Genomic DNA, 15540 nt, shown 5'->3' with positions numbered 1-15540 from the left:
GCTGCGTTGTGAACTTTTTCCCCCCTAACAACAGCCGAGGTGGGCAGCCCCCCTGAGTGCCACCGGGTTCCACAACTGCCCAAAGTCTGAGTCCCCGCCGTGAAGACGACCTGGGAGAGTTGACCGGTCTGCCACGGACCGAACTCGGAAACCACCTGACAAGCTTTTGGCCTCTCCGGGTCCTCGCAGAGACTTGTTAAGTCATTTTCATTTTGACCAAGCATCTAGCTTGATTCCAACTTAAAGTAGCTTCTTTCAGGAGTGGTGGTATGTGAACCCCAGAACAAAGCCTTTTTTAAGATGGTTTTTTTTTTTTGAGAGACATTGATTTTTGTTGTCCAGCTTATTTGTGCATTTGTTTCTTGATTCTCGCATGTGTCAGAGGTCGAGCCTGCAACCTTAGCCTGTCGGGACCCCCCTCTAACCACCGGAACTACCCAGCCAGGCCCCCAGCTGCACAAACCCAGGGGTTTCGAGGGAGTTTGTTGTTGTTTGTATTCACTAACCGATGCTGGTGAGCAGCTTTCGGCTGTTCTGCTATGATGTCACAGGGCAGTGACTGCAGGTCTCCTCTCAGAAACGAGGTGTGTGCGTGGTCTTGTGGATGCAGTAGCCCCACCGAGCTAAGGGCCCTGCTGGTTCTGTGACCTGCGGCCAGAGGCCCTTCGTCTGTGTTGGTGTGTTGTAGCAAAGTGAGCGCAGCCTGGACTCTGATTTGCTAAGCTTGTCTACCAGATCGAGGTAAATTCTTCATAGAGTTTACTAGGGGAGAAGGAAAAAGAACACGGTTAATGTTGGTTTGCTTTCTTTATGGTAAGTCTGACACCTGGTTTTCCCAGGAAGGTGTATGTGAGAAGTCCCACGTGTTGTGCAGGAGCCTCAGTGGAAGCCGTGGGGCCGGCCGAGCCGCCGTGGCGGCCGGAGCGGTCCTTGGAGCCCGCGGCCTCGGTACCACGTCCCACTCAGTGTTTGCAGAGCGTTTAGGGTCGTGGGCATTACAGCTGTTGACATTTACCACCTTAGAAATTAAAACTGAGAGATTTCTTAAATATTTAGTTAATTCCTTTAAAAGAAATACATTTCCAGTTAATATAAATATTTTTAGAAAAATATCCAAAGCAAAAACACATTTTACTAAGAGTAACATTTTACATTTCTGCAAATTTTTCAGCATGAGGCTTGATAGATTCTCATGTCTGCATCTGTACTGATTGTCACAATATGTTGTGTAGTCTGGAAAATTCTACTGCATACTAATGACAGGATGAGTGAAAAAAGCAAATAACCCCCTAGTAGTGCTACGAATATATTATGAAATGGGCTATATTTTGAGAACCGATGGTTAGATTATGACTTGAGTTCAATGGCTGCCACCAAGCAAAGGTTGCGACTGAGGTTCCGGAAAGGCTGAGCTCCAAGCAATAGAAGATGGACTTGTGTGCCTGAAAAGAGCCGTCCTTAGGGTACCGGCCACCCTGCACAGGTGAAGAAGCGCTGCTTCTCAGGCCCCCTCTGCTCTGCTCTCCTCCCCTCTCCCCGCCCTTCCCCACCGCCCTCCTGAAATCTTACAGGACGCCGAGCAAGGCCCACGTTCAGTTCTAGTGAGTGGGCCGCATAAGACGCCTGGAAAGGAGAGAAATGGAATCTAGGTAGGTGTGAGTTTACTTAAGCCAAGAAGTTTTTATCTACCACTATCACTTTTCTGCTTCTGAAATCTGGAAGAAAAGTAGAGATTCAGACTTTTCGAACATTGGACAATAGATAAACCCTGAAGCAGTTGAAAAATAGGTGTCAGTGTAAGGGAGGAAGGTGGCCTGTATTTGCCTACTGTTGCTGACGTGTATGATTTCAAGTTCTGCGACGCCTTTCTCCAAAAAAAGTATGCCAAAATTTACTTTGAAGGTAAATCACAGTGTGACATTGTATATATTCCTATTCCAACAACATTACAGTGGATCAAAGTAATTCTGGATCTCTTTATAGAATATTTCTGAAGACTCAAAAGACTTTGGGGGGGGGCATAATATGACTGATCCCTGTCTGTCTCCATGAGCAAGCAGACCAAGAGCTCCTAGGAGGCAAGGAAGGCCCTGTTTATATTTGGAACAGCACCGACACCTGCTGCTCCCTGGAAACTGAGTAAATTGGTCTGAAAGGACATTCTTCAAGTCCCGCTGTGGACCACAGCTACCCAAAAGTCTTCCGGTTCTGGGCTTTCTTAGTACCTGTGTTTTCCAGTGTGTCCTTGGCTGCTACTTGTTATGTTATCTCAAGGTAAGTAGAAACTTGTTCTAGCAAATGATTCAAATGTTAGCTTAGAAGTTTATGTGCTATGTTCACCTTCTAAAGAATGGGGTGGGAAGCAGTGAAAGGCAGCCCTGGATCAGTCAGGGCCAGTGGATTGATCTGTGACTCTGGGCACTGCTGCGAACGGCCGCAGCACCTCGCTCAGGGTTCCAGTTACCTTTTGGCGGTAGAGGTCGTCCCGATAGCTGTGCTGTTCCAGCCACTTTGCCACAATCCTCAGCTGGGATTTCTCAAGTGAACCCTATAAAGAGTCAAGTGAGCCCATCATGTGTAGCCGTGTAGAATGTGCTCAGATGCTGAACGTCGAACTTGGCTTCTGTGGTTTTTGTAATTGAGAGAGAACATTGATTTGTTATTTTGCTTGCTTATGTGTGCACCCATTGGATGACTCTTGTATGTGCCCTGACCAGGGGTCTAACCCACAACCTTTTAACGGGATGGCACCGTAACCGACTGAACTACCCTACCAGGTCTTTTCTGTTGTTGTTTTTTTAATTGTCATGTTTGTATCTTGGATATTTGCAAGGATTTGTCTTGAGGCTTTCAGAAACCCCCAACTTGTCCTCCGGTTTCAGCTTCCCACTTTCTCCCACATTTGCATTGCACCTTGGACTGCCCACTGTCCCCTAGCCACCTCTCCCACTCTCCCACTCGCGGTTTTCCCATCCACTGGAGCCTCTGCACAAAGCCTGCCCAGGGAGTTGGGACTATTGCCACAACAAAGTCATAGCCAACGGTGGTTTTTCTGTACAGATGCACGTCACAGATCCGAGCTGTGGTTAAATTGTTCTTTAAATCCAGCCTCTCTTCTAAGAACCCTTGACTTTTTCACAGGTTTCCCTTCCATCAAAAGCAGCGAGGCTGGGTTTTTTCTATTCTCATGCCCTGTGACTCACCCCACATACCCTCCTGCCTTACATGTTATCATGCTTATAGGAAGACACTTACTGCACCAGGTGGAGATGTGGAGGCTGCGGAGTGCCTGGACCTACTAGCTAATGACCGGAACACTGCAGCCCAGGCCTGCATCTGGGCTTCAGTACAAGGACGGGACCTCATACTTCGGACCTCAGACTTGCTCAGGTGTAATCAAGGCACAAATGTTTGCTTAATCCATAAATGACAGGCAATCCATTTTCGACAACATCTTGTGTAGTTAAGGTAGGGAACCGCTTTCGGAAATGCTGCTAGGCCTGGAGATTGTTTCTGGTGCCCCTCCGGTCTTGGAGCTGGCCTCTGGACCCGTGCCGAAACACGTTTCACACGGCGTCAAGCTAGGTTCCAGACTGAGTAAGAAAGAGCAGATGCATTTTACTGTCTGCACAGGATCCTGGGATGGGAAGCAGGTTAAATGTAAACCTGACTGTGAATGTATTTGCCAAGGTTGTCTGATGCCCAAAGCTAAGCAGACCTGCAAATCTTGTCTTTTACAAACTGGTTTAGGAAAACTTGGGATGTGGAGGGGCAGGCTCTGGTAGGAGACCGAGGAAAATGGAAACAGCCGTGCAAGTTAATAGCTTTTCTCTCTTTGGGAAAGATCTTTGAAGGGAGAGGTCCAGTAACCCTCCAAGACCAGGTGCACATCTGAGGCACTGCACAGGACAGGAGAAACCCGGGCTAAGTCTGTCTCCACGCCATTACCTTCAGCCCACCGCTGAGGTAAGGGGGGAGCCTGAGCTGCAGGAGCTCAGTCTCCCAAATGACTGCCGTTCATGTGCTGTGACCACTGCCCGGTCTCATCCCTCCCTCTCTTCTTCAGGCATTGAACTCTAATGCTCCTGTCGGTGCTTACCGTGTACTTGGTACCCACCCCCACCTCAGAAATAGCTCCTTGGGTCAACTTCAGTGATACGTCCCTTTCAGCCTGTCCCCCTCGGTACTGCACTAGCCAGACAGTCCTTCTGCCATGTGGATTTCCTTTTAAAAAGGAAGTATATGCATGTTGTACCAGGAGGGACTAGAAAATCTGTTCCTTCGGGGAACTGCACAATTAAAGCTGTACAGGGAAAGGAGGTGGTCGTTTCCACCCACTTCCTGTGTCCTGTGGAGAGCTGTCCTGAGCCCACACTCCACTCAGTCCACTACTGCTCCCGAGAATTAGAAAGGATTCCTTGCTACCAGCCAGCCCAGGAGGTGTGGCTAAAACCACTGCAGAGCACCAGAACGGCTTACAGATTGGTGAGGCTGCCCTCGTATTTCAGAGCATCAACAATTTCAACCTTCCTGACTCATTAAGTCGGTAATTGCTGAAGTGAGGGGTGAGTACATAGGATCTGCTGTGCTAGTGTACAGGTGTTTAAACCATGCATTTTCTTCTAATTTTCTAACCCGCTGAGGTCCGCCTGCTAGGAATAAACTCCGTCACACGGGCATGATACTCCACCAGCCAGAACTAGAACAGGACTCCCTCCCTTCCTGTTCCTTTTCCTCAAGGGGACACTGGAAGCTCCCGTTTCCCACTTTGCTAAAGCAGAGCTTGCTGCCCCTCTCTCTGCCACTGTTAACAATCTGTGGCTGAGTCAGTCCCAGCTACTGGTTTCTGGCTTGCTGAAAAATACGACCTACTCAGGTGGGAACCCATCAGGCACCGGGGCTCCGAAGCGGTCAGGAATCACAACAGATGGGAAGGGAAACGACCCAAAGCCTGGCCAAGAAACTCAGTCTCAGCTGTGAGGTGCTGTAACCTCACTGTCCCTGTGGGGGGCTCTGTGCCAGACACCCCACCTGCACTCACCAGGCAGCCTCCTTGGCACGCAGATGCGCTCCAACTCCTCAAACACAGAAAGCCACAAATGCACACGTCTTCAGGCACACCAGAGACAGAAGTCCTCGGGGAGGCCAGGGAATGGAGTGAGCTGAGGGGAGCCGTGTACGTTTCAGAGGATGGGGGCTTTGTTGGGCTCACCCGGACACATGGTCTCGAGCACACCAGACTTTGGTAGGGAGGTGTTAATGGCCCCCAGAATAGGATGTACTGTTTGCAACTTTTACCTGGAAGGAAAGGTCTGATTGCCTAGGGCTGCGTGATGTTGGATTCTGCCATTGGCAGAGCTGGCGTCAGAGGCTGGATTTACAGCTTCAGCTTGTCTACAATAGCTCTTCCAGGCCGTCATTTCCCCCAGACCTGTGAGGACCATGCTTACTGTCCCTTGTACGGTGGTCTGGTGTCTCCTGAAGCCCTGGCAGGGCTCTTCCAGGGCCGTGACACTTCAGGACCCCTCTGCCTTATCACATGGGACATGCTGCCTTCTTTAGAGCACAGGTTTCTGCTTTAGACTCAGGATCCACAGGAGTTAAGGTGTGAGCTTTAGGGAATTCAGAAACATGAGATTATCAAAGATTTCTCTCAAGGGGGATATCAAAATCCCTGTCTCCTGCGTTTTGGGTTTTGGTTAAATAGGAGCTGAAGGGCTTGCTGAGCGAGACCCCTTTTCCACACCCCGTTTTGGCCTGTGCACGACTCTTCTGTCAGGAAGGTCACTGATAGAACTGAGGTAAGAGCCCCCGTCTCTGCCTTAGACTAACGCAGTTATTCGTATAGAAGCATCTTTTAATATATCACCAACTCGCCTTCCCTCCTTCACGTCAGAAGCTTCTACTTACGTGCCTCACGGGAATGAGGAAAGATCTAATCTCCAAAGTATTCTTAACTCTTAGGGTCAATGACCTAGTCACTTCCTTCCTCTGGCACAGTCTTCTTGAGCCTTCTTTCATCCCAGATTTCTTACCTTATTGAGATCCAAGCAAAGGAGTTGTTAGGCCATGAAATTTCATAAGCAGAGATTTAGCAGGACCCTCACCAGTGGAGGCAAATATGCTTCAAAAACACTGCTCTATTCAAAGCACTAAGGGAAGCGTCATCACTGAAAAGAGGAGAAACGAGCTCAAATACAAAAGCAGCAAAACAGTCCCCGCCTGCTGTGCGTATTTGCGGTGCTGGCGCAGTCCACGCCCGACTCCAGAGCAGGAATCTGAGTCTGCTGATCTGAAGAGGGTACCAGAAAGATCCTAAGTGTATCCAAGGGTTTCATCCCTCGTTCCCTGTATCCTGGAGTTGTGTCTATACACACACTGGCGCACGTATAGGACACCATCAGCTGCTGGGGGGTGAGAGGGACAGACTCATCTGGGCCTAAAGATAATGAGCTCACGGCTTGTTTACCTCCCCTGGTCCGCTCTACCTCCCTTATCAATAGTGGGAAACTTGAGAAAGAAAAGATATTACCGGAGCCAGATTCCAGTGGCCTCCTTTTTACACTCATTTAAATAGGCTGAAATGGGAGAATGTTCGATTATTAAAGACTCCATGTACACTCTGGAACACCAGGCAGCCTTCCAAAGGGTTGCTTTACACAGATGGGGGGAGAGTTTTGGGGCTTGGGTTAAGAGGCTAATTTTTTCCTAACAACAGTATTTCTGGTCAAATACTTGCCCTCCCTTTCATATTGCATATGCTGGGCTTTTAAAGAAGCAACCCTTTATCCATAGACGGGACTCCTTAAAATTGAAACAAAAACCCCACCAGTAGATGCTTATTTACTTACATCCAGCCCTGTGCTGGTTCCGTGAGGAAGCAGTCCTGTTTGTGCAAGGGTCTCACCGCCCAGCCTCCCCTCCAGCCTTAGTGCTGAAGGACCTACAGGTTCTGCGAAGGAAGCAGTGCCACTTAAAACAGCTCTCTAATGGACAACTAGTTGGATTTTAATAGTTAAAAAAATAATAACCTTAAAAACCTAACTCCTAAAAGATAAACAAATAGTCTTTAGGTAACTAAATTTTTAAAAATATCAAGACTTTATTGGATAAATGTTACACAACATTCTTTAACATTTGTTTCAGCATACTTTAGATGAAAAACGGTTTTTGTCATTCAAGTCTACAAAATGAAATAGGCTTCTGAAGATTTGAAATGCAGACAAAAGGTAGCATGAAGCAAAGCTTAAATATTAAGCAACTAAAGCAATGAAAGTGAAATAGCAACATGGTATATCTAGATTTTAAATACCACTAAATTTCATTTTTTTTTACAAGTGAAAAATCTGGTTTATAACAAAACACCCTTGAGAATTTGTCATGAGAAAAAATTAGGTATTTAAAACCTGATCTCAATTCTTTTGCCTTTACCTTACTCCTTGGTCATTCCCATCACCTGCAACGAATAACCCTAGAGCTTGACTGAAACTCCTGACAAAGACAGCCCATCCTGACTTGGGATGTCTGGTGGCTAAAGTTAATTCTAGCCACAATGCAGCACGTCGGGAAGGGCACCTGGCGGACGGGACGGCCAGACTGGCCAGGCCTGCACCCCAGGGCCGTGGGGTCCGGGCCACGGAAGGACGCACACTCCCGGACTCCCTGCTGGTGTAGTTCCTGAGCGGGCTTCTTCACAGGTGTGCTGACTTCGTGATGAATGCTTCCCCAAAAAGACAGTTTTAGAAAGCCAACAGAACTTTTAATCGCTTACAGTGTAATTAGGATTTATATTAAACTCACAAAAGCAGAACTGCCTACCTTTTCCTCTTGATTTGTAAAGCAAATCCTTGGTCAGGTATATTAAATGTTCTGAAACTCCCCCAGATCTTTTACTAAGCCTGAGTGTGGAGCCCAATGATTCCAAATGTGTCCAGTGAGAGTATGGAAAGTTTAAACATTTAAGCCAAATGCTCAGTTATCTGTTACGTAGCTTCAAATGATTTGTTTTTTGGCATTTTTTCCCCTTTTTTTGTATTAAGTAATCAATAAGGATTATCTTTCTGGTTTAAAAAATAAATCAAGTATTGCCACTAAAAAACTTGTTTTATTATTATTAAAAGTACGGCACCATCAAATATAAAATGCCTTAAAAATGCAGTACTAACAGGTCGATCTGGTTTCTCATTGTTTTCTCCACTCAATAAAAAAGAAAACTTTCTTTTTAAATATGTAGTTTCCAAAGATAAAAACATTACAGTCTCCATTACTGACATACTCTGTTCATGAAAAGCCTGACACCGTCTTCGCAGGTCTGTTCCTGCTTATTCCCCAGGCCAAGGCCCACCTGACACCTGTAAGAATTTCTCGCACTGAGATGGAAGGAGGGCTCTCTGTAAAGGCCCACATCACAATTCAGATTTGTCACCATTTCTGATCGAGATAAAATTATTGATGGTAGGAAAATAAAAGCCTTTCCAGCTCGGTGTAGATTTAAAAACTAGCTCTTAGAGTATACATTTTCACTCCAAGATCAACACTAGCCCATCTACTTTGACTCAGAATTTAAAAGTATGTAATTATGAAAATGTGCACAGAATGTTAAAATACTGGTGTCAAATAAATACATCTTAACATGTTCTAACAAGCAAACATATATTCAAGGTAATACAGCCCTGCTTTTTCAAAGAAAGGAAAGATCCAAATTTTCAGGGTGAGTGGGGGTACCTTGCCGTCCTTTCAGTACAAAGTCAAACCTTTCCCGTTGTCTCCACTTGGCACCCTGAGGGGAGCACGGGCCTCGGCGCATGTGACGACTGCGGTGTCACAGGCGAGCCGTTTCAGAAACGCCTTGGCTCGTATCTGAACTGAGTAACGTAAACCTTGGAGAAAGCACAGAGTTTCAGTATGAACGAGAATCGCCATCTCTGCCGTCTCCCGTGCCTTTTAGGCCTGTCCGAACTATTCCGACAACAACTTCATAATCGAAAGAAGACAGCGATTCTTCGCACGTAAAATTCAAATGAGTTCCTTGCGTATTTCACATCACTCTTCTCATGCATAATTTATTGCAATAGTTTATATTTTAGAAAATATTCCCCTACTACCTTTTCTTCGGTTTAATATAGCACCATTTGCAGGTGCCCCTTGAGAGACTGTGGGTTCCGACCACTGCCTGAACATTCCACTTCTTTGTGCAGCGTTACCAGTCTGAGTCCCCCATTTCCCTCGGTGCTGGTGTTCCGGTGTCCTCCGTGTCGCTGTGGGATGGGTCTGTGAGCCCGGCAGCCTGCTAATGTCTTTGTGCTGCAACAGAAGAAAAGGAAGTTAAGTAATTCTATGAGAAAAGTGATGTCCTTGTTTAAAGTAGTAAGCCCTGTATAGATTGTGGGATCACACCTTTCTTTTAAATCAGTTAAACTTTATGACTTTTTTTTTTAAACCACTTACTGCCAACTTGAAACCAGCAGAAGCAATCATTTTTTCTGAAGCATATCTGGACAAATTTCAACACAAAATTGTCTTCTTCACATAATCTATCTGTCCTTGAAGATTTCTGATGAAGGGAATTTCAGCTGTGTTCTTTCTACTGCCATTTCACAGGTTACAAGACTAAGTCTGGGAGTCAGCTTAGCTGCTGTGGACTGCTAGGGAGTTCCAGCAGCCTTCCTTTAACATAGGCTACCTACAGGTAGGTAAGAGCCAATTTACATACAAAACCTGGCTACGTAAAAATCAGCTGCAGATCACACTGCACATGTGCAAAGAGCCAAAAAGAGGAGGGTGGGAGTGGCCTCCCCGGAGGAAGACACGGCGCATCCGAAGGCATCAACGGCACCGCCGTGCTGCTGGAGGCCCACCGACACGGCCCTCCTTGTCAACACGCAAACGTCAGCAGAGGCGCTCTGAAACAGACCTACTACAAAGAGGACTCTGAACAGAACACTTAGAAAGGACAAGGCTTAGGGAAATTACCGCCAAATGGCATGAATAGAGTGCCTACTGTTCTGACCTCCCTTTATTACCAAAAAGTAGCAAGAACCCCATTGACACCCTCTACGGTCCCTGGAAGCCCAAGTAACAGTAAGTATTTCAATACCGAAAAGAGGTGATTCAATAAAGAGAACAACAGTGAGGGGTTTTGGGTCAGATGTATTTTTAAACCAAAGATAGGGCATTTTCAGTGGAGTAAGTAACAGACAAAACAAATACAGAATTCAAAACGGAAAAGAAAAGCCATCCCCACCCTTCCCGATATTCGTAATAGGCATCTTTCCTGTACCTGAACTCTTTCTAGGTTTACTTCCAACTGCTCACGGGCCTCACTTACTGGATCAAGGCCTATAAGTACAGTTCACGTGTTCTATCACATTCCTTCTCAAACAATGAAAATTAATTCTAGCCACAATGCAGCACGTCGGAGTGGAAAGGGGAATGTAGTCCTGGCTTCTGAAGGACCAGAATGATTAACACTTAAAATCTGACATTCAGCTAAGGAAGTTTTTCTTTTCTAAAGCTATTATACTAAAATTCAGACTCAGAACTTTGGTAATAAACATCTCACTTTATAAACTGAAGGAGAAAAATAGTAACTAGCCAGTCCCATGTACGTTTCCATTTCCTTCTATTGATGACTGTCACTCTCTGACTTCATTCCGAGTGAGGCCTACTCAAGTTGGCAGGAAAGTCAAGGACTAAAACAGATCACACTACTCATACGAGAGGTGCAGAAAACCGAAGACACTACTCCCTCAGGAGACCATTGTAAGGGGAGCTGCCAGCCCTACACATTTAAGAATCCCGAGTATCCCAGCCTCAACCTCTTCCGAGATGTGCCATTCTGACCCAGCTCACACGCAATGGTCCAGCCCAATTACAGCTCTCCACTAGCTGCAAACACCAGAAGGTTAAATAGCCTTGATTCGGGGAAGCAAATAACGATCACAAATTCAAAAGCAGCACAACAGAATCCCTCAACCTTTCCTCCTGTCAGCCCAAAATGAGCCTTTCAGGCATTACTCAAGGTTTTCATAAATGTGCTTAGATTACAGCCACTTTTCCACACTCTTTTGCCACCCTGTGAGTTTTGTAAATAATGGTTTTGAGGTTAATCACTAAGAATATATATGCTTATACACATTCTTATATGTACATTAAGAAGGAATGACTATTAAGAAGTTAAAGTAATGAATACAAAAGTGACAAAGAAAGGCTGAGGTAGTGAAAAGGTAAAGAAATCCACTTTTGGCCGTCCAGGGAGGCTCAGCTGCTGTTTGACATAATTCTACAACCTGACGCCCACCTCCTTCCACCGCAGGAGTCTCGGAGGAGGCCGGCTCTGCCTCTAGCTCAGCAGGGAGAGCAAATGGAAAGTTGTTTTCACTCATTAGAACGATCACCTAATGACGAACACGCAGCTACTGGTGAACTCTAAGGAAAAAGAACTAATGGATTCTTTTACAGCTAGCCTAATCTACTCGGGGAATGACCAAGTGATGCCATGGTACCCTCTTCACTCTGTGGCAGGGCTTAGCACAGACAGACCTGCCCGTTTCACTGTTAACTTCAATGCTCCCAGTCTGAATCCACAGTGGTCTGTCAGACACTGTAAGGGAGCAGCAGGACTCGTCACTGTCTGATGTAATAGCTGCCATTTGTTGAGACCTATGGTAGAAAAAACCAAGTTAACAAAAATAGAGAAGTCATTTGAGTTCTTTTTAATCCATTTTACAAAAAAAAAATTTTAAAAAGACCAAAATTCAGTTGAATTTTCATAATGAATTTATTCTACATAACGTGCTTGCTTCACAAAACGTGAAGCTTTGGCTATAAAATAAGGGAAACGGACTTGAGGTGTATGCACCAGCCTTGGCCAGGAGAGGGCACTACTTGGCCGAAGACACTCCGGCCCAAGTCAATTCAGCAGCAGAACACCTTCAGCCACAGCCAAGATGCTGCCCTCACATTTAATGTTCATGACAAAAAGAATTTTTACTAACCTAACACTAGCCTCCTTCTGGAATATCCCTGACCTCAGTACTCAACAAGGGGTGAGGTCCCCATCCCTATCGCATTATAACATTAATGAGACCCTGTTTTGTAGAATAATTAAAATGTGCCTGAATCCCTTTCTCCTCTGAAGCCAATGCCCATCTCTGCACAGTGTTCAGACCCTGAGTTAACACCTGCTTGAAATAAGCTTGAGAAGATCAGCTTTCTCACTTTGGCTTTCAGAACTGAGACTTCACTTACTAAGCACAATTTGAATGAAAAAATTGCTATTTTAAGATTAACAAACTGTATTTGCTAGTCTGCTGCACTCCCTACTTTAAGCATAAATTTTTTTAAAAAGTCATCTACCGCATCACTATAGTAACTCGAGTCACTGAGTTAGATACCGTTTGGTCCTTATAATTTTTAAAATGCTAAGTTAGAAGCAGTAGTACATGATCAAATCTTTTAAAAAGACTTTTCTGACTTTGAACAGGAGCAACTGTACACACCTGATCAATAAACATAATTTCAAACTTTAACCTAGAGCAATTTTCTTAAATGAGGCTTAACAGTGAAGGTGTTTCCCCTTTTGTTCATGGGAAAACTTAAATATACCACTAAATGGAACAGCAATCACACCAAGAAGAAAAGGAATCTGAATGCACATGAGTTTACCTTTTGAACCTCTCCCTCCACAAGTAAAACTTGTTAGGTCTCAACAGTCATTCTCAAGAATCTCCTTTGCAATTCTAGGCAAGAGAGTCAAGAAGCCGCAACAAAGAGTGACCGACGGTTCCTGGGCATTTCTCCTCAGACCCCAGCGCTTGGCTCATGAGCCTTTTGTGCCAATGCTGAAGATGAAGTTGGGGGCTCAAGGTTTCTCTTTAGAAACTGACCACACCTACAAGATCCATTACAAAAAGCCAGAGAGCCCCTACGGTGATACAGTAAACGAAGGGACCCCCTCTGTAAAGCGATTTCACTGGAATTACTCGTTTGCCCATTAAGACACAGCTGACATGTAACGGTGGCAACTGTTCCTGGGAGGCAGCAGGGGTATGAAAGGACAACTCGGAACAGGGTGAGTAAACGATCCCTGTTTAGAGCACGTGGAAGAAGGAAGCAGAGGAGGTCACACTCTTAGAGCACAGCCCAGGATGGGAAATAAAGAATTAAGATTATACACATGGACCTGTTAGCTTGCTGAACACTCAACATTAAATATTCTCTTAATACAATGCAGTACGGTATAACATGAGCAAGCAGGAAAAAGCATGAACACTACTCGTTCACAACAGACATTCTGGCTTCTAGCCTTGGTGCTGTTTTCCCAACCAGTTATTTCCAGGGTTTTCTACAAACTGAGCCTAGTCCTTCCCCGCACACCTGCATGTGGCACCCCAAGCCAGGGGCCCTGCTAAAAGCTGAACTGTGGAGGAAAATCACAGGTTTGTCAACAGCATCTGAGAAATAAGTAAAAATGACTACCCTCTGGAAAATGTGACCACCACGCACACAGATCAAGGCCTTGGAATGTGAAGTATTTCCCTCCTAGAAGGGGAAACAATCTCCTACTCAATCATACCAACAGCAACAAAAAATAAAATGTCCAAATTAATGTCCACTTTTCACCATTCAGCAAAATATCGTTAAAATAGTACACCACCAGGGTCCCAGGGGAACACATCATCCACGCAAGTCAGCAAGTTCACACAAACAGCTGGCCAGGGTAGCGCTGTGGTTCGAACAGCTCTGGAAAGCTCCCTTCAGGGGACCTCTGCTCCACGGACGCCGGCTGCTCAGACGCTCCTCACGTCTCTGCAAGGATGTGGGCTGTGCTGGGACTCCAAAGTGGTGACTGGTCACCAGCACATCAGTGTCGGAACAGCAATCACTTCCCTCAAGTAGACTATCATTTCTACGTCAGGCCCCATGCTTGGCCTGCAGGAGGGTAGAAATCAGAGAGTAACAGACTCCTGACTCCTAGGATTTATGTGATACATAAATGAATGGGGCAGGTGCTGAAATGTTAATGCACTTCTCCCTTCACCGTAATTCCCTCGACCTCCAACCCAGCCACTCTCCACACATGCCTGCTGGAAATAATTCATGCCTACCTCTAGGTATGAATGGATGGTCATCCTATGATTATTGTAATTTCCATATAATGTTGCTGGTAACATTTTTTTCACTTACACTATGTTGCAGGAGGATATTATGAAAAGCTACCTGAATGAAATTTCAATACTGTGCAAAGAAAGTGGTGGCTGTGGCAATGATAGCAAGTATTTGTATGTCTTGTACTGAACACTTTCTAGCTTTAAATGTTTAAATGAGTAAATTACCTTATGAGGAAACAATAATACTATTATTTCCATTTCACAGACAAGGACATTGAGTAATCTAATGTCACACAGCTTTAAGCGGCAGACCCCTTCGAATCTAGGAAATCCGGCTCAAGAGCCTGTACCTGCAACTGTGTGTGTCTGACAGCTGGAGAACGGCCTGGCCTGGCTCAACGAAAGCCCGGTGTCCGGTGCTCCTGGTGCACAAACGCCCGCGGACGCCCCACCTCACCTGCGTCACTGGCAAGTTACCAACCCCGAACCATTCATTTCCACCTTTCACACTCAATGGGAAGGACCCTCACATGTCTACAGAACATTCTCCCCAAGCAATAAACTCTCTTATATCTTATGGGGGGGCCCGGGGTGCAGTATTATTCCTTCTAGGCTTTTTCAATAACTTTTAGGTGCATCTTTGTGTTGAAAAGAACTGAGACAGAGGATTACAAAATTATCTGAAATATTTTTTAAAAGACCTCCCTAAAACTTGATATGCGATATTATTACAAACTTTTTAGTTTGTGTCAAACAAAGAAGTATGATAAAAGCATAGCACTTCAGCTATGAAGTAGCTGGTTTTCCTTCTAAATACTGACTCAAGGGTAGAAAATAATTTTAAGAAGTTTTAAATCATTTTTTCTGGTTAAGACTCAGATATCTAAGGCAACAAAAGATCAACTGTCACATTCTTATTACACAAGGAAAATTTTTTAAAAATCTCAACTCATGTTTAAACCAAGTTTTAAGATCAAGTATTTTTAAACGGGCCTGTTTTCAACAGCAGAGCTCTAAGAACTTGTTTCACAAGTGTCCACCAGAAGAGGGCCCATAAGTCAAACATGTACTGTGAACATCTCACATATTGTTAAAAAATGAGAACCTGACTCACAAATTCAGTATTTTGATAAAATCCTGATAATTGAGTCTACAGTTTCTTCTTTTCCTTTACACCTCCCAACAACCAACCTTTAATTCGTGGCAGGAAATAATAAGAAAAAACTCAAGTTTTGTGATTAGTCTTTTTCAGATTAATTAGATGCATTAAAATTTGATTCAGCCCTGGCTGGTGTAGCTCAGTGGACTGAGTGCGGGCTGCAAACCAAAGGGTCGCCAGCTCGATTCCTAATCAGGGCACAGGCCTGGGCTGTGTGGGCCAGGTCGTCAGGGGAGGCCACAGGAGAGGCAACCACACACTGATGTTTCT

At 45.1% G+C, this 15540-nt stretch overlaps 1 protein-coding gene across 4 annotated transcripts in view; it reads right to left on the bottom strand.

Moving 5' to 3' along the window:
- Nucleotides 1–7101: 7101 nt before the first annotated feature.
- Nucleotides 7102–15540, bottom strand: part of PWWP2A (PWWP domain containing 2A) — a 33510-nt gene continuing 25071 nt past the window's right edge. For 2 of the 4 annotated variants that reach the window (XM_037128191.2, XM_037128199.2), the window contains exon 3: nucleotides 7102–9303. Coding sequence is in view for 2 of the 4 variants with exons in the window: in XM_037128199.2 (XP_036984094.1) it covers nucleotides 9290–9303 (14 nt within the window). In the remaining 2 variants the exon portion in view is untranslated. Of the gene's footprint in view, nucleotides 9304–11541; nucleotides 11662–15540 lie in introns of those variants that run through there. The other 2 variants (XM_037128196.2, XM_037128192.2) reach the window with 2 other exon arrangements.

This window comes from Artibeus jamaicensis, unplaced genomic scaffold (assembly GCF_021234435.1).
Source record: "Artibeus jamaicensis isolate MK-2021 breed Jamaican fruit bat unplaced genomic scaffold, CSHL_Jam_final contig_432, whole genome shotgun sequence".
NCBI lineage: Eukaryota > Metazoa > Chordata > Mammalia > Chiroptera > Phyllostomidae > Artibeus > Artibeus jamaicensis.
Note: the sequence above shows the minus strand (reverse complement) of the source record. Positions and strands in the feature narration are given on the sequence as shown.